Source organism: Ranitomeya imitator, chromosome 8, assembly GCF_032444005.1.
Source record: "Ranitomeya imitator isolate aRanImi1 chromosome 8, aRanImi1.pri, whole genome shotgun sequence".
NCBI lineage: Eukaryota > Metazoa > Chordata > Amphibia > Anura > Dendrobatidae > Ranitomeya > Ranitomeya imitator.
Window position 1 is genome coordinate 293,886 of NC_091289.1, and position 19,097 is coordinate 312,982.

At 50.1% G+C, this 19,097-nt stretch overlaps 1 protein-coding gene across 2 annotated transcripts in view; it reads left to right on the top strand.

The window, feature by feature from the left end:
• Positions 1 to 19,097, top strand: part of IARS1 (isoleucyl-tRNA synthetase 1) — an 87,343-nt gene that overhangs the window by 15,445 nt on the left and 52,801 nt on the right. The window contains exons 1-9 of one of the 2 annotated variants that reach the window (XM_069735948.1): positions 377 to 597; positions 1,054 to 1,246; positions 1,534 to 1,653; positions 2,914 to 2,996; positions 4,147 to 4,264; positions 4,333 to 4,480; positions 4,856 to 4,943; positions 11,524 to 11,584; positions 11,810 to 11,905. In XM_069735948.1, the coding sequence (XP_069592049.1) occupies positions 1,588 to 1,653; positions 2,914 to 2,996; positions 4,147 to 4,264; positions 4,333 to 4,480; positions 4,856 to 4,943; positions 11,524 to 11,584; positions 11,810 to 11,905 (660 nt within the window). In that variant the 5' untranslated portion in view covers positions 377 to 597; positions 1,054 to 1,246; positions 1,534 to 1,587. Of the gene's footprint in view, positions 1 to 376; positions 598 to 1,053; positions 1,247 to 1,533; positions 1,654 to 2,913; positions 2,997 to 4,146; positions 4,265 to 4,332; positions 4,481 to 4,855; positions 4,944 to 11,523; positions 11,585 to 11,809; positions 11,906 to 19,097 lie in introns of those variants that run through there. The other variant, XM_069735947.1, reaches the window with a different exon arrangement.

A 19,097-nucleotide genomic window follows, 5' to 3' on the forward strand; every position in this document is an offset into this window, starting at 1 on the left:
TGAGGTCATCTCCTGTCTCTGTCCCAATCACCGCGCAGACTGTGAGATGTGAGGGTCCTCTCCTTTCTTCTTCCCCAGCACCCTGCTGACTGTGAGACGTGAGGGTCCTCTCCTGTCTCCTTCCCCAGCACCCTGCTGACTGTGAGACGTGAGGTCATCTCCTGTCTCTGTCCCAATCACCGCGCAGACTGTGAGATGTGAGGGTCCTCTCCTTTCTTCTTCCCCAGCACCCTGCTGACTGTGAGACGTGAGGGTCATTTCCTGTCTCCGTCCCAATCACCCTGCTGACTGTGAGACGTGAGGTCATCTCCTGTCTCTGTCCCAATCACCGCGCAGACTGTGAGATGTGAGGGTCCTTTCCTTTCTTCTTCCCCAGCACCCTGCTGACTGTGAGATGTGAGGGTCATCTCCTGTCTCCGTCCCAGTCACCCTGCTGACTGTGAGATGTGAGGTCATCTCCTGTCTCTGTCCCAATCACCGCGCTGACTGTGAGACATGAGGGTCCTCTCCTGTCTCCTTCCCCAGCACCCTGCTGACTGTGAGATGTGAGGGTCCTCTGCTCGCTGTATTTTCTACCTCCTTATATGTGCAGCCCCGGTAATCACTGGTGCTTTATTACCACATCCCATCACTGACATCGTTCACCAGTGAGGGGTGCTGCAGGCTCCTTCCATTCATGTCCTATGGATGTGCCCTAAATATCTGTGAGACCAGCTGTCATAGAGGCGCATGGTTCTGCATCCAAAACTTGCCTTTACATCTTCAGTAAGTTCCTGCCTCTGAATCTTCGTGAAAGGGACGTCCTGCCCCAGGGATTGTACTCTGTAATCCGGCGCCCGGTCATCCGGCAGCTGCTATCTTTTGACTCTGGAACCAGAAACACATGGGCTACTTGCACATTGAACAAGTCTGTAGGAACCTGTTCACACCACCAAGAAACTTGAAGACACAAAGGAGCACAGTGCTGTATTTTTACAACAGAGTATTTTTGACCTCACTGTGCTCTTTTGTGTCTTTATCTTTTGACTCTGGTACGGATGCCTCGTTGTGCAGAATATCCACCAGCCTCTTGCTGTGTCTCACGTGTAGGTACACTTTCTATGACGGACCTCCCTTTGCAACAGGCCTTCCGCACTACGGGCACATCCTGGCGGGCACGATTAAGGACATTGTCACCAGGTTTGCTCACCAGAGTGGCTTTCATGTGGAGAGAAGGTTCGGATGGGACTGTCACGGATTACCAGTGGTGAGTTGCAGCATCGTTACTGTGGTGGTGATGACTTTGTTGATAACTGGGGACAGTGGTAATGATTGCGGTGATGGTGGCAGTGGTGATGACTGCGGAGATTGACAGCGCTGGTGATGGCGGTGATGATGACTGTAGTGGTGGTGACGTTGATGCTGGCGGTTTGTGACGTCAGCAGGTGTTGTGTGGCGTACCCCCAGGGGTGGGCCTCTCTACCGGTGCAGAATGCCACATTTTCATGGTAGGAGACGATGCCTCAGTGTAACGACCGCTCTCTTCTTCTGCAGGAGTACGAGATTGACAAGACGCTGGGTATCAAAGGTCCAGAGGACGTCGCCAAGATGGGGATAGCTGAATACAACAAGCAGTGTCGTGGGATAGTCATGAGATACTCGCAGGACTGGGAGGTATGGGGGGGGCAGTCTCTGACCTGCTGGGGGTGAGGGGCTTGCTCTTAGCTACTAGAGTGGGTGGGGGGGCTCGCCTCCGCCTGCTGGCAGGTATTAAAGGGAACCTGTCACCCCGAAAATCGCGGGTGAGGTAAACCCACCGGCATCAGGGGCTTATCTGCAGCATTCTGTAATGCTGTAGATAAGCCCCGATGTTACCTGAAAGAGGAGAAAAAGACGTTATATTATACTCACCCAGGGGTGGTCCCGCTGCTGGTCAGGTCGGATGGGCGTCTCCGGTCCGCTGCGGCGCCTCCCATCTTCATTACAAGATGTCTTCTTCTGATCTTCAGCCACGGCTCCGGCGCAGGCGTACTTTGCCCTGTTGAGGGCAGACAAAGTACTGCAGTGCGCAGGCCCTCTGACCTTTCCAGCGCCTGCGCACTGCAGTACTATCCTCTGCCCTCAACAGGGCAGAGCAAAGTACGCCTGCGCTGGAGCCGTGGCTGAAGATCAGAAGAAGACATCTTGTAATGAAGATGGGAGGCGCCGCAGCGGACCAGAGACTCCCTTCTGACCTGACCAGCAGCGGGACCGCCCCTGGGTGAGTATAATATAACGTCTTTTTCTCCTCTTTCAGGTAACATCGGGGCTTATCTACAGCATTACAGAATGTATTACAGAATGCTGTAGATAAGCCCCTGATGCCGGTGGGCTTACCTCACCCGCGATTTTCGGGGTGACAGGTGCCCTTTAAGGGGGCACGCTGTGTAGTTACGGGAGCATGCTCTGACCTGCTGGGAGGTATGGGGGTGAGGGGCTTGCTCTTAGCTACTAGAGTGGGTGGGGGGCTTAACTCCACCCCCAGCGGGTATTGGATGGGCGCTCTTTGATCAGCTGGCGGATATGGGGGGCATGCTCTGACCTGCTGGGAGGTGGGGGTGAGGGGCTTGCCCTAATCTGCTGGAGTGGGTGGGGGCTTGCCTCCGCCTGCTGGCAGGTATTAAGGGGGCACGCTGTGGAGTTACGGGAGCATGCTCTGACCTGCTGGGAGGTATGGGGGTGAGGGGCTTTCTCTGAGCTGCTGGAGTGGACGGGGGGAGCTTGCTGGCGGTTATGGGACAGTGGTGGGTCTCTGGGACAGACCTGACTGGATGGGCTGGTTGGTGTAGATGAAGGTTTGCCCCTGTATAGCCTCCGCACTCCCCCATACTCGCATGTTCTGCCCCAAGGATCAGCACTCTCCATTACACATTTTGTGGCCTTTTCTTCCTCCAGGTGAGTGTGACGAGGCTGGGCCGATGGATCGACTTCAAGAACGACTACAAGACCCTGTACCCCTGGTTCATGGAGACTGTGTGGTAGGTCCTTTCTTGGTCTTCCGGCCTCATTTGTGTAATGCCATGGTCTTTTCTTCTGTTGGCTCTGTCCTTCCGGCCCGGCACTAGTCGAAGATACTCGGTAATCTCTGCAGCGTCAGGACTTGTATCCACTTTTGTAAAGACTATTCCAATTCAGTATCTTATTTCTGATGAATGTGGCCAGTGAGATGTTAATCTGCTCAGTCTTAGTGGGGTGCAGAAATAGCGGCATTTGTGCCTCTGCCGCCATCTGACTGCAGTCCTACAGTCCCAGATTAATCACGAGCACCTGAGACATAAAATACCTAAGAGGTGAGGAGCAGTAATGGCCCCGGGGGCACCATTTGTGGAGTAGCCCAGTGACCACCCACCTCCTCGCTCTGATCCCATGGCTTGTTTTTGACCCACTTTCCTACATGTGATCTGACACTTCACTGTGCGGCCCCTCGGGTCTCTGCGGCGGCTCCACGGTGCGGCCCCTCGGGTCTCTGCGGCGGCTCCACGGTGCGGCCCCTCGGGTCTCTGCGGCGGCTCCACGGCAGGATCGACCCATTCTTTGGACCACGTCTCTGAGGAACGATGATTCTTTTTGCAGCTTTCCTTTTTCTGCACTTGTTTCCCTGATCTTTGGGTCCTGAGTGCAGAACCTGCAGTGGTGTGATGAGCATTAGGGTTGTGTGAATTGACCCTTATTATCTTGCCCATGTTACAGCCACGAGTCTCATCCTGACAGACTGAGGCTGGGACACCAGTAACGCAATATGGCCGCTCCATGTCTGTATTTAAATCCTCCGCCGAGCCTACACTTGTGAGCGTATCTCTCGTCTCGCCCCTCCATTTTCCAGCCGGCGGGGCGCCTGTTGCCCTCGGGTCCGTGTGGCATGTACGGTGTTGCAGACAGGACACGAGTTGGGGCTGGATCTGTTCCCATTTTTCTGGGGTCCTGTTCTTCCCACATATCGCACGCCTTCTGCAGTCGTTTCCCCCGTAGATTCATCGGGCACGCTGGTGTTATATTTTGACTCTGTGGCTTTGGCCATTTTGATTCCACGTCTGAGGTGTAGATAAACACCAGGCGAAACTCCGCAGGAGCTCAAATGCTTTGCGTCGCGCTTCGGAGGCGGCGCGCTGATGGCTTCTCTCGGCACAGGTGGGTGTTCAAGCAGCTGTACGATAAAGGTCTGGTGTACCGAGGAGTGAAGGTGATGCCCTTCTCCACTGCCTGCAACACGCCATTATCCAACTTCGAGTCCCACCAGAATTACAAGGTATTTTCCGTATTCTTGTGAGGTAATTGATCATGGCTGCGGCTGGATGACACTGATTCTGTTCCTAGGATGTACAAGATCCCTCCGTTATCGTCACCTTCCCCTTACTGGAAGACTTGTGCGTGTCGCTCGTGGCCTGGACCACCACCCCATGGACCCTGCCTAGCAATATGGCTTTGTGCGTTAACCCAGAGCTGATGTATGTGAAGCTTAGAGGTGAGTGTGTCCTGCCGGCTGGGCTGGGGGGTCCGGCCGGGGTCCTGCCGGCTGGGCTGGGGGGTCCGGCCGGGGTCCTGCCGGCTGGGCTGGGGGGTCCGGCCGGGGTCCTGCCGGCTGGGCTGGGGGGTCCGGCCGGGGTCCTGCCGGCTGGGCTGGGGGGTCCGGCCGGGGTCCTGCCGGCTGGGCTGGGGGGTCCGGCCGGGGTCCTGCCGGCTGGGCTGGGGGGTCCGGCCGGGGTCCTGCCGGCTGGGCTGGGGGGTCCGGCCGGGGTCCTGCCGGCTGGGCTGGGGGGTCCGGCCGGGGTCCTGCCGGCTGGGCTGGGGGGTCCGGCCATCAGACACAGCCCAGTGATGAGGTTTTCTGTCTTCACAGATAAGTCCAATGGCAGTGTGTATATACTGATGGAGGCCCGGCTGTCCGCCCTCTACAAGACAGAAGCGGAATACGACATTCTGGACAGGTTCAGTCCCAGCCTCTTGCGCTTCCTGTAGTTCGTCCTTTATTCCTCCTGTCATGTATGTCATGTCGATGGTCTGGTCACGTGGTCTTCACCTCTGATCTTGGAGTCAAAGCTTTCCAGGATCATTAAGTACTGAAACTCCAGATGGCTGAGAAGCCGGACAGCGATCGATGCCGAACTGTAATCCACCAAATCCTGACAGCTTTTACCCCGAGATCTGAGCACCAGGAGACGAGAAAAATTGGCCATTATGTCTGCACCATTAGTTACCACACAATCGCCCCCTGTAATGTATCTGTATGATGCCCTTGTCCGGTGAGACCCCCTGTGATGTATCTATGATGCACGTGTCCGGTGAGACCCCCTATGATGTATCTATGATGCATGTGTCCGGTGAGACCCCCTGTGATGTATCTATGATGCACGTGTCCGGTGAGACCCCCTATGATGTATCTATGATGCATGTGTCCGGTGAGACCCCCCTATGATGCATCTATGATGCACGTGTCCGGTGAGACCCCCCTATGATGTATCTATGATGCAGGTGTCCGGTGAGACCCCCTATGATGTATCTATGATGCACGTGTCCGGTGAGACCCCCTGTGATGTATATATGATGCACGTGTCCGGTGAGACCCCCTGTGATGTATCTATGATGCACGTGTCCGGTGAGACCCCCTGTGATGTATCTATGATGCACGTGTCCGGTGAGACCCCCTGTGATGTATCTATGATGCACGTGTCCGGTGAGACTCCCTGTGATGTATCTATGATGCATGTGTCCGGTGAGACTCCCTGTGATGTATCTATGATGCACGTGTCCGGTGAGACCCCCCTATGATGTATCTATGATGCACGTGTCCGGTGAGACCCCCTATGATGTATCTATGATGCATGTGTCCGGTGAGACCCCCCTATGATGTATCTATGATGCAGGTGTCCGGTGAGACCCCCTATGATGTATCTATGATGCACGTGTCCGGTGAGACCCCCTGTGATGTATATATGATGCACGTGTCCGGTGAGACCCCCTGTGATGTATCTATGATGCACGTGTCCGGTGAGACCCCCTGTGATGTATCTATGATGCACGTGTCCGGTGAGACCCCCTGTGATGTATCTATGATGCACGTGTCCGGTGAGACTCCCTGTGATGTATCTATGATGCATGTGTCCGGTGAGACCCCCTGTGATGTATCTATGATGCATGTGTCCGGTGAGACCCCCTGTGATTACTTTATCGTTGTTACCTCCTATTTTATTCTTATTTGATTTTAGTTTTAACTTGGAGACTTGTGATTTGCTTGTAATCCCATCAGTCATGTTGGGGGATTTTGTCATGTGACCTGCCGTGATTGGGGTAGGGGTGGTGATGGTGGTCCTGAGATCTGCCATGATGGGTGGAGGGGAGTTGCCAAACCTCAGACTCCCTCATACATGGCTCATGTTCGTGATTGCTGTAGTACAATAGTGACCTCCTCCTTCTCATCGCATTATTATACAATAATCAGGATATTTTCATAGAACTTCAATCTATTTATTGTAATAAAACATAACTGTAAGAAATAGTAACGGCACAGCTTAACATGCAGGACGTGGGGAGCAGGAGTCTTCATCCAGAACGTAGTGCGCAACATTGTGCAGTGTATGAATGTGTCCTCAGACAGTATGGCCTCCATCAGAGCCTCCTCCATCAGAGCCTCCTCCATCGGAGCCTCCTCCATGAGAGCCTCCTCCATGAGAGCCTCCTCCATGAGAGCCTCCTCCATGAGAGCCTCCTCCATGAGAGCCTCCTCCATGAGAGCCTCCTCCATGAGAGCCTCCTCCATCAGAGCCTCCTCCATCAGAGCCTCCTCCATCAGAGCCTCCTCCATCAGAGCCTCCTCCATCAGAGCCTCCTCCATAGATGACCTTACATCTGATGTCATTATTTGGGCTGGAGAACAACCTCTCTGCAGTACCTTGTGCTGGAGACAAAGGGGTGACCACATGGCAACATCTAATAAATATTGTAATAAAGCTTTATATAGTGCCAACATGCCACTACCAGCACCTGTCTGGCCTGCCCTGCTCTCCTATTTCCCTCCTTACTGGAACAGTCACTCCTCCGGCTTTCAGAGGACATGCCTGGCTGCAGCAGTGCTACCCCTGTACTGGCACCCCCTCATCTGCCAACAGATCAGGACTAGCCCCCCTGGCACTCTTCCCTCTACCCCGCTTCCTAACTGTCACCCAGCTTGCTACTTCGTCGTCCTGCAGCTCCATCCTACCATCCCCTCATCTGTCCCATTGAGCGTCTGCTCCGTGAGCAGAAGACTCTTCTCCATATTGTCTATGGATCTCAGTGTTGCCAGCTGCACATTTAGATCCAGAATCTGGGTTTACAAATGCACAACGTGCTCACATCTCGCACAGCAGTGTGCACCCTCGACCGGCTGCTCAAGGACTGCATACATGTGGCAAGATGTGCACTGGAGGCATAACAAGAGTGGAGCACATTTCCTAATGGGGATTGCACCAGACAGAAAAGTTAAATAAAAAATAAATACAAAGTATTAATAAAATACAGACAGCAATTCAGTAATTCCTCCCTTGGAAACTCCCTGAATCCATTGTCACTGAATCACAAGTCAAACTTACCGCCATTCACACTTGGGCTCCGGTCACGTTTAGGCTCCGGTGACGCTTGGGCTGCGGTGACGCTTGGGCTGCGGTGACGCTTGGGCTCCGGTCACGCTTGGGCTCCGGTCGCGCTTGGGCTCCGGTCACGTTTAGGCTCCGGTGACGCTTGGGCTGCGGTGACGCTTGGGCTCCGGACGCGCTTGGGCTCCGGTCACGCTTGGGCTCCGGTCGCGCTTGGGCTCCGGTCACGTTTAGGCTCCGGTGACGCTTGGGCTGCGGTGACGCTTGGGCTCCGGACGCGCTTGGGCTCCGGTCACGCTTGGGCTCCGGTCGCGCTTGGGCTCCGGTCACGTTTAGGCTCCGGTGACGCTTGGGCTGCGGTGACGCTTGGGCTCCGGACGCGCTTGGGCTCCGGACGCGCTTGGGCTCCGGTCGCGCTTGGGCTCCGGTCACGTTTAGGCTCCGGTGACGCTTGGGCTGCGGTGACGCTTGGGCTCCGGACGCGCTTGGGCTCCGGTCACGCTTGGGCTCCGGTCGCGCTTGGGCTCCGGTCACGTTTAGGCTCCGGTGACGCTTGGGCTGCGGTGACGCTTGGGCTCCGGACGCGCTTGGGCTCCGGACGCGCTTGGGCTCCGGTCGCGCTTGGGCTCCGGTCACGTTTAGGCTCCGGTGACGCTTGGGCTGCGGTGACGCTTGGGCTCCGGACGCGCTTGGGCTCCGGTCACGCTTGGGCTCCGGTCGCGCTTGGGCTCCGGTCGCGCTTGGGCTCCGGTCACGTTTAGGCTGCGGTGACGCTTGGGCTCCGGACGCGCTTGGGCTGCGGTGACGCTTGGGCTCCGGACGCGCTTGGGCTCCGGTCACGTTTAGGCTCCGGTGACGCTTGGGCTGCGGTGACGCTTGGGCTCCGGACGCGCTTGGGCTCCTGTCACGTTTAGGCTCCGGTGACGCTTGGGCTGCGGTGACGCTTGGGCTCCGGTCACGCTTGGACTCCGGTCACACTCACTAAGCTAAAGATTTAAAGAATTTTTTTTTTTTTTTCCCTCAGCAGCAATCCACCTTGCTGTTCAATGTACGTCCACAAAGCGCCAAGCGGTTTAATTCTAGACTCCCTTCTTCTTAAGAAAAAACTAATAACTCTTCATCCTATTTTTCAAGCATGGAAAAAATTAGCATACCCAAAAAGAGGCGTTAACAAACTTTATTCTTTAAAGAATATCTCCCTGTCCCTCATATGCTCGTTATTTGATCAGGATATTTACCCTTTTTGATCTACAAGTAACTGCAAGAGCTTCTCATGGATTCCAGCTGCCACCCATTTACTTACCTGAAGAGGAAATACGATGTTCCTCCCTCCTTTTTTTTTTTTTTTTTTTTTTTTCTGCCAATATCTGATTTTAAAAGAGATTATCAACAAATTCTTGAAAAATTCCTCACGTATTTCTGAACCAGCTGTTAACTTGTTTAACCCCTTAATGACCGCCAATACGTCTTTTATCTGACCTGAGATATAAGAGAATAGCCTCCACATACAGGTGACAATCCCGCAGCTGTCGGCTGTCCACTATAGCTGACAACTTGCTGCATCAGCCAAGATTGGTGTTTGCACCGTCCAACTCTGTTCAACCCCTTACATGCTGCTGCCAATAGTGACTACATCATTATAAATGGTTAACAGAGTGTAAGGGCTTCCTCTTTATCCAAACTGGTGTCCTCAGATCATTATTTTGTGGTCCTGATGTTTGCCGGCAATTCACAAGAAAATATTGGCCTTAGAGTCTGACGGCTGTTGTAACCTGTTCAGAAGTTAGAGGCATTAAGGTGGTAAAAATGTACATTTTCATTTCTGTCATTCCACTTTGCATTAATTCCTGTAAAGCAGGGGTCCCCAACTCCAGTCCTCAAGGCCCACCAACAGGTCATGTTTTCAGGATTTCCTTTGCATTGCACAGGTGATGCAATTATTACCTGGGCAAGACTAAGGAAATCCTGAAAACATGACATGTTGGTGGGCCTTGAGGACTGGAGTTGGGGACCCCTGCTGTAAAGCACCTGAAGGGTTAATAAATTACCTGACAGCAGTTTTCGATATGTCAGGGGGTGTTGTTTTTAAAATGGTATCACATTTGGGGGTTTCCCAATATATGGGACCCCTAAAGTCACTTCAAACATGGATAAGTCCCTAAAAAAAATAAAATTTGTAAATTTCCTTGAAAAAAAAAAATGAAACCTTGCTGCTACATTTTTAAACCTCCTAAAATGCTAACAAAATAAAAGAAAATTTTACAAATGATGCTGATGTAAAGCCGGCATGTGGGGAATGTTGTTTATTAATGGTTTGCTGTGGTATGACTATCTGGATTAAAGGGGTAATCATTCAAATTAGGAAATTGCTAATTTTTTTTTTTAACATTTTTCTCAAATTTTTGATATTTTTTATAAACAAACACAAAACGTATTGACCTAAATTTATCATTATCATAAAGTATTATGCGTCACGAAAAAACATTCTCAAAATCACTGGGATTTGTTGAAGTGTTGCAGAGTTATTACCACATAAAGTGACACTGGTCAGATTTCAAAAATTTGGCTCTGTCACGAAGGGGTTAATAATATACACAGACACACTTTTGTATCTTGAGTTAATGTGAAATGCTCAGATACAGCTGACTTCATAGGAAGCTTCGTAGGCATTTTGTAGTCACATAAGTTCACTCTGAAAATAATTTTGTACTATGAAAAAAAGAGGCATATTGTAATTCCTGCAAGAATAGGAGTCGTGTAATTTTGGATAGAAATGAAACAAACTTTGTATGAATCAATGATGACAAATAAAACGTTTGAAAGTGCAGAGTAAAGCTATCTAATAACACGTATTCCAATCTCGGGCGTTTCTCAGGGTACAGCTCACTAAATGTTTCACATCATGGTGGTTCAGTCTATGAAGAGGGGAGGAGGGAGGGAGCGAGATTGTGCTGAATCATACCCCAGAAAGAAACTGAACCTGCTAGCAAAGTGAACATGAACATCAGATCAACTAACCTCTCCAAGCATGAGCTCCGAGGAAAAGCAAACTAAAACGTGAAGCATACGGCAAAAACACTGGACTATAGATTTCTGCACCGTTTGAGTTTAGATTTGCTTTAGTACTTGCCTTAATCCTGTTTTCCTGTTCACACTGGCAGATCTTGAGATGACTGCAGGGCTGCAGGCATTCCTGACCAGCGGCTTTTTGCCCTGACCTGTAGAGGAGGAGATTTATAAATGAGCATGGACAGAACGCTAAGGCTGTGTGCACATGTTGCAGATTTTTCGCGTTTTTTTTTTCGCTATAAAAACGCGAAAAAAACGCATACATTATACATCCCATCATTTAGAATGCGTTCCGCAATTTTTGTGCACATGATGCGTTTTTTTTCTGCGAAAAAATGCATTGCGGTAAAAAACGCAGCATGTTCATTAATTTTGCGGATTTTTTGCGGATTTCCCACTATTATTGCATTAGGAACCTCTGGAAAAATCTGCAAAAAAACGCGCAAAAAAAATGCATGCGGATTTCTTGCAGAAAATGTCCTGTTTTGCTCAGGAAATTTCTGCAAGAAATCCTGCACATGTGCACATAGACTAAAAGCTGTGATCCTCCGTTCAGGAACCGAACAGATATGTATAGGACATTTCATAACTTTACCAAATTTTCAGGAAGAAGTATTCTGGACATTCTGCACTTAAATACTATAATACATTGGCTATTTATCATAGGAGTTGGTCCATTTTTATACCAATTCCTCCAAAATGGACACAGACTCTTAACTCCACAGCCCTGATCTTTGGAGGGGTTCATATGGTGGTTCTGTCACCACTGTCATATGGTGGTCTTGTCACCTGCAATGATTGGGGGAGGGTTGTTGATGGTGGTCCGCCTCTCCTGTATGATCTTTCTGATCTGGATTTCTGTCTCCAGGTTTCCGGGCCTCGCCCTTAAAGGGAAGCGCTATCTGCCGTTGTTTGACTACTTTGCAAAGGTAAGAATGAAATGTTCCTTGCGATAATTTCTCTTTGATGGCCTGGGCCTGACATGTTTGTCCCCCTCGGGGGTATTTCTGTAAGACATGAACCCTCTGGAGGACATCAATGTCGCAGGACTCGTTCTGTGCAGTTGGCCATCATGTCCCTTGTGTACAAACTCTGTGGCTCACCCCTCCAGCTGGATCTGCGGGCGGCACTCACCTTGTCGTCCTTCTTTCCAGGCTGCAGACAATGGAGCATTCACTGTTGTGTTTGACAACTACGTCAAGTCAGAAGATGGCACCGGGGTGGTCCACCAGGCCCCCTACTTTGGAGCGGTAAGTGCTATGAGAATGGAGACACTCACCCGTATCTCATTATATGCTATCGAGCACACTACATATACACAGTGTATATACATATTTAATATGTATGTATGTGTGTGTGTATACATACATACATACATACATACATACATACATACATACATACATACATACATACATACATTTTAGACCAAAAGTTTGGACAAACCTCATTAAAAGATTTTTCTGTATTTTCATGACTATGAAAATTGTACATTCACACTGAAGGCATCAAGTGTGAAACAACTGAAATTATGTCTTATATTCTAGGTTCTTCAAAGTAGCCACCTTTTGCTTTGATGACTGCTTTGCACACTCTTGGCATTCTCTTGATTAGCTTCAAGAGGTAGTCACCTGGAATGGTCTTCCAACAATCTTGAAGGAGTTCCCAGAGATGCTTAGCACTTGTTGGCCCTTTTGCCTTCACTCTGCGTCCAGCTCACCCCAAACCATCTCGATTGGGTTCGGGTCTGGTGACTGTGAAGGCCAGGTTAACTGGCGCAGCACCCCATCACTCTCCTTCTTGGTCAAATAGCCCTTACACAGCCTGGAGGTGTTTGGGGTCATTGTCCTGTTGAAAAATAAATGATGGTCCAACTAAACGCAAACCGGATGGAATAACATGACGCTGCAAGATGCTGTGGTAGCCATGCTGGTTCAGTATGCTTTCAATTTTGAATAAATCCCCAACAGTGTCACCAGTAAAGCCCCCCCACACCATCACACCTCCTCCATGCTTCACGGTGGGAACCAGACATGTAGAGTCCATCCGTTCACCTTTTCTGCATCACACAAAGATACGATGGTTGGAACCAAAGATCTCAAATTTGGACTCATCAGACCAAAGCACAGATTTCCACTGTTCTAATGTCCATTCCTTGTGTTCTTTAGCCCAAACAAGTCTCTTCTGCTTGTTGCCTGTCCTTAGCAGTGGTTTCCTAGCAGCTATTTATTCGGACTCCCATGACAGCACTACGAGGGGATCCGCCCTTAAGGAACAGGAAACCTACAGATACAAAAGGGCGGCACCTCTCCCATGCATCAGTTGGTTTCCTGTTCCTGAAGGGACTGGATCCTACGGAAGATACTAGGATTCCAGGCCGGCCGGGCCGAATTAGGTAGCGAGAGGGTCTCCTACCTCGGCCGGTGCGGGGTACCTGAAGGAGACACGGTGGCTCTGGGGGGCTGCACGGCAGTGTCTCATCAGCGTGGAGCGGTCGCCAGGGGGTGTCCGATCTCCGAAGCCGGCGCTTGGTGAGTGTACTGTTTCCCTCCCTTGAGCGGCTTAGGGGAGGCTCTGAGGGGTCGGCGACATTGAGGGGGCGCCACCCGGAGTCTCGTGGCAAGTCTCGGCGTCCCACGTTGTTCACAGCACTAACAGGAAGCGCTGTGGGCCGGGGGTGACGTCGGAAGGCGGAGCCAGCTGTGACTTCCGGGTCACGGAGCTTCTGCGCATGCGCAGGAGCTCCAAGATGGCGGCGCCCACCGGAAAATGTGCGCTCATCACCCTCAGGTGTCGGCTGATCCCCTGCAGCTGCATGGGGGGGAAGGGGAGCAACTGGAAGCGCGGTGCAATTACACTGGCCGAAGGAGGGGCTATATATCGGCTCCAGGTGCGCGTTCCTTGCTCCTGGTCTCCAAACTGCTTCAGATGGAGTCTGATCAGGATCAGCAGCCTCTGCTGCTGGATGAAGAACCCCAGAAGCTTATGGAGAAGGAACTTGAGAAAAGGAGCGATGGATCTGGCCGCAGAAGCTCCTCCAGACAGGGGTCTGGAGCATCAGCCAAAAAAGATCCCCCTCGTGCTTCGGTATCTCTATGGGTGTGGGCAGCCTCTGGTAAGTGATCTTCGAGAAAGTTCACTTAGTGACTAGTTTCCCCTCATATGTTTTATGCAGGGAAAGAAAAGCGTCAGTAAGGCGAAGCATAGGGAGTGTGCCATCTGCGGGGTCCCCTTGCCTGACTCACACCCTAAAAAACTATGTGACCCCTGTATCCAGCAGACGGTGAGGTCCTGGAAAGTAGGGAGGGGATATAGCATGTAGATCTTACACTCTAGTCTACCTTACTTATCCCTGTAGGTGGCAGAAGAATCCTCTTCTATGGTGGCCAGTCTGAAGGAAATGGTTAGAAGGGAGGTCAAGCAATCCATTAAGGATCTTTCACAGTCAGGCTCTAAGCAGAGAACTCAGTGGGCATCTGATTCATCTGTGGATAAAGACAAGAGTGAAGAATCGGATGATTCAGCAGCATCATCTTCCTCGTCGGGGGAAGACGCTGCCCGGTTTTGTTTACCCATAGAGAGGATAGACAAATTAATAAAAGCGGTCAGAGGCACAATGGGTATAACAGAACCCAAGCCTCAGCTATCTAAGGAACAAATGATGTTCAGCGGCCTAGAACAGAGGAAGCGCAGAGTCTTTCCCCTGAATGAAAAGATACAGGAACTTATCAACAGGGAGTGGAGAAAACCGGAGAGGAAAGGCTCCTTACCACCTGCGCAGAAGCGTCGGTATCCCTTTGATGACCCAGCAGTGGGTAATTGGGAAAAGGCCCCAAAGCTGGACGCGGCAATTGCCAAGGTGGCAAAGCGATCCTCTCTCCCGTTTGAGGATATGGGTATGCTTAAAGACCCCCTGGATAGGAAAGTGGATACCTTCCTAAAAGGAACCTGGGAGATGGCAGCCGGCTCCTTAAAACCTGCGGTGGCGTCAACCTGCACGGCAAGGTCAATAATGGTCTGGCTGGACCAGTTAGAAACCCAATTAAAACAGGGGGCCTCTAGAGATTCCATACTTGCAGCGTTACCAGTAATCCAGGAGGGGGCAGCTTTTTTATCGGATGCCTCAATTGACTCTGTTAAATTGGCGGCTAGGGCAGCAGGTCTTTCTAATGCTGCGAGAAGAGCCCTATGGTTGAAATGCTGGCCGGGGGATATGCAGGCAAAAACAAAACTCTGCGCTATCCCTTGTAAGGGCGAGTATCTATTCGGACGAACTCCTGGAGAAGGCAGGAGATGATAAGAAAAAATTTCCTAACCTTTTCAATCCATATCGTCGTCCCTTCAACAAAAGAAGGTTCAATCGGGGAGGAAGGCGCACCTTCTCACCGGGTAGGGATCGTTCCAGATGGGATGATAAGCGAAAAAGAGGCACAGGTCTCATGTTTCGCCGTAACCCGACGGAAAACAAAAAACAAGACCAATGACTGGCAATCCCGGTGGGAGGGAGACTGTCGCATTTCTCGGCAGAGTGGTCAAAAATCACAAACAGTGTTTGGATAAAAGACACTGTTTCCCATGGTCTCAGACTTGAGTTTGTCCATACCCCACGGGACAAATTCCAGTTAACACCCTGGCGCTCATCTCCCACTGAACAATTTGCCTTAGAAGAGGAAGTGAGGACTCTTTGCTCCAGAAATGTTTTGATTGAAGTGCCGTATTCTCAGGCAGGGAAAGGGTTCTACTCTCCCCTTTTCCTAATTCAAAAGCCGGATAAAGCTAGAACACCTGGGTTGGATCATAAACTTCGAAAAATCTAAGTTACAGCCCCTAAATATTCAAAAGTTCCTGGGTCTAATGTTGGATTCAGTGACACAACAGTGTCTCCTCCCCATAGAAAAAATAGATCTAATTCAAATTTATGTGTTAAATGCAATTAATACACCTTCCATGACACTTAGGCAAGCAATGTCCCTACTTGGGTCACTCACATCTTGCATTCCAGCAGTTAAGTGGGCTCAGTTCCACACCAGATCCCTACAAAGAGAAGTCTTGTTCCATGACAGAGCCTTGGGAGGCGCGTTAAATGGGAAAATAACGTTAGAACCAACCACGCTAGATTCCCTTAGGTGGTCAGATAAAAAGAATTTATCAACAGGGGTCCCCTGGATAGTAAATGAGTCCCGGGTGATAACCACGGATGCCAGCTCTTCAGGGTGGGGAGCCTACATGGGGGACATGGTGGTCCAGGGACAATGGGAACCCTTCACAACATTCTCATCCAACCAGAGGGAGTTGTTGGCGGTTGAATTGGCTGTTAAAAAATTCCTCATATATCTGCAGGGCCAGCACGTCAGAATTCTGTCGGACAACAGAGTTGCAGTCGCTTACATAAACCGGCAAGGGGGAACTCGTTCCGAGACATTGATGCAAATCACGGATCGATTGTTCCAGATGGCAGAGCTCAATTTTCTATCTTTGACGGCTCTCCACATCAAAGGAAAGGAAAATGTGGCAGCAGATTTCCTCAGCCGAAACATGTTAAGGCAAGGAGAGTGGTCTCTCAACGAAGACATTTTCAATCTGATCGTCTGCAGATGGGGTCAACCAGTGGTAGACCTGTTCGCCACCAGAAACAACAGAAAAGTAAAACTTTTTTGCTCGCTAAATCCCAGGGAAAATCCCTTGGCGGTGGACGCGTTTCTGATAAAATGGGATTTTCCACTGGCCTATGCTTTCCCACCACTGAACCTGATACCTCTAGTGGTGAGGAAAATCAGGGAGGATCGAGCGAAAGTCCTCCTTATCGCCCCCTTTTGGCCCAGAAGAACCTGGTTTGCCTGGCTCAAGACCATATCTGTATTGGTTCCCTGGGTACTGCCAGAGATCCCGAACTTGCTTTCTCAGGGACCGATCTCCCATCCACAAGTGGCGGCGCTCCATTTGACGGCGTGGAGTTTGAACGGTCACTATTAGTGGGGAAAGGCTTCTCTCCAAATTTAGTCGAGACACTCCTAAAGAGTAGAAAGCAAGTAACTACAAAAATCTACTCTAGAACTTGGAGGAAGTTCTTGTCTTGTTCAAGATTTGACATCCAAGACGGGATACCAATACAACAAATCTTAGAGTTCCTACAGAGGGGTTTCGAGTTAAAACTCTCTACTAGTACCCTTAGAGTACAGGTCTCAGCTCTGGGTGCCCTGTTTTCATGCAATATAGCAAACAATTATTGGATAGCGAGGTTTATGAAGGCAGTTAGTAGATCTAGACCGGTATATAAGGATAGGACAGTTCCATGGGATTTAAATTTAGTTCTGTCCTCTCTAACAAAACCCCCCTTTGAACCTCTGCAAGAGGCCTCAATCAAAATGTTGACACTTAAGACCGCCTTCCTGATTGCCATAACCTCAGCTCGCAGGATAGGGGATATACAGGCGCTTTCCAGAGCTCCTCCATACACAGAAATCTTATCAGACAGAGTAGTCCTTAGACCAGACCCGGCATATCTGCCGACGGTAGCGTCACGTTTCCATAGATCACAGGAGATAGTTTTGCCATCCTTTATTCCTAAGCCCTCTAATCCTAAAGAGCAGGAGCTTCATACGTAAGGGTACCGTCACACAGTGCAATTTTCATCGCTACGACGGTACGATCCGTGACGCTCCAGCGTCGTAACAATATCGCTCCAGCGTCGTAGACTGCTGTCACACTTTGCAATCTACGACGCTGGAGCGATAATTTCATGACGTATGTGCGATGTAGAAGCCGTTGGTTACTATGCGCACATCGTATACAATATATGTTACACCATGCGATCATGCCGCCACAGCGGGACACTAGACGACGAAAGAAAGTTTCAAACGATCTGCTACGACGTACGATTCTCAGCGGGGTCCCTGATCGCAGGAGCGTGTCAGACACTGCGATCTCGTAAATATATCGCTCGAACGTCACGAATCGTGCCGTCGTAGCGATCAAAATTGCACTGTGTGACGGTACCCTTAGACGTTAGGAGATCTCTCCTTCAGTATATCTCAGCTACTGATAATTGGAAGAAAGATGGAGCACTGTTTCTTTCATTCCAAGGTCCAAGGAAAGGATTTAGAGTGTCAAAATATTCACTAGCCAAATGGATTAGGGAAACTATATCTCTAGCTTATACAGCAGGCGGGGGGCCAGCTCCGCAGAATCTAAAGGCACATTCCACCCGGGCCATGGCCTCATCCTGGGCAGAGAGATCTGGAGTGTCAGTGGAGCAAATATGTAAGGCGGCCACTTGGTCATCTCCTTCCACTTTCTTTAAACACTATCGGTTGGATTTGGGGTCCTCCTCTGATCTCTCCTTTGGGTTAAGGGTGCTACAGACTATAGTCCCTCCCTAAGGTAGCTTACATCTCTGTAAATCTCTCGTAGTGCTGTCATGGGAGTCCGAATAAAGCATTAAGCTACTTACTGGTAGCGGCATTTTTCGGAGGCCCATGACAGCACCCTTAGTTCCCTCCCTATTCACGTGGGGGTAGCACTTCCTGATATGTAAATAGTGTAGTATGTAAATCTCACATATGGTGTCTGGTTACAATATAGTAGATTATTTTTTGGTTTCCAAATGTATATAATGTATGTTTGTGTACCACTAACCGCGGTAGTCCTCTCAGGCTCTGAAATACAACTGATGCATGGGAGAGGTGCCGCCCTTTTGTATCTGTAGGTTTCCTGTTCCTTAAGGGCGGATCCCCTCGTAGTGCTGTCATGGGCCTCCGAAAAATGCCGCTACCAGTAAGTAGCTTAATGCTTTTACCATGAAGGCCTGCTGCACAAAGTCTCCTCTTAACAGTTGTTGTAGAGATGTGTCTGCTGCTAGAACTCTGTGGGGCATTGACCTGGTCTCTAATCTGAGCTGCTGTTAACCTGCGATTTCTGAGGCTGGTGACTCGGATAAACTTATCCTCAGAAGCAGAGGTGACTCTTGGTCTTCCTTTCCTGGGGTGGTCCTCATGTGAGCCAGTTTCTTTGTAGCGCTTGATGGTTTTTGCAACTGCACTTGGGGACACTTTCAAAGTTTTCCCAATTTTTCGGACTGACTGACCTTTAATTTCTTAAACGATGGCCCCTCGTTTTTCTTTACTTGGCTGCTTTTTTCTTGCCATAATACAAATTCTAACAGTCTATTCAGTAGGACTATCAGCTGTGTATCCACCAGACTTCTGCACAACACAACTGATGGTCCCAACCCCATTTATAAGGCAAGAAATCCCACTTGTTAAACCTGACAGGGCACACGTGTGAAGTGAAAACCATTCCTGGTGACTACTTCTTGGAGCTCATCAAGAGAATGCCAAGAGTGTGCAAAGCAGTCATCAAAGCAAAAGGTGGCTACTTTGAAGAACCTAGAATATAAGACATATTTTCAGTTTTTTCACACTTTTTAACCCCTTAACCCCCAAG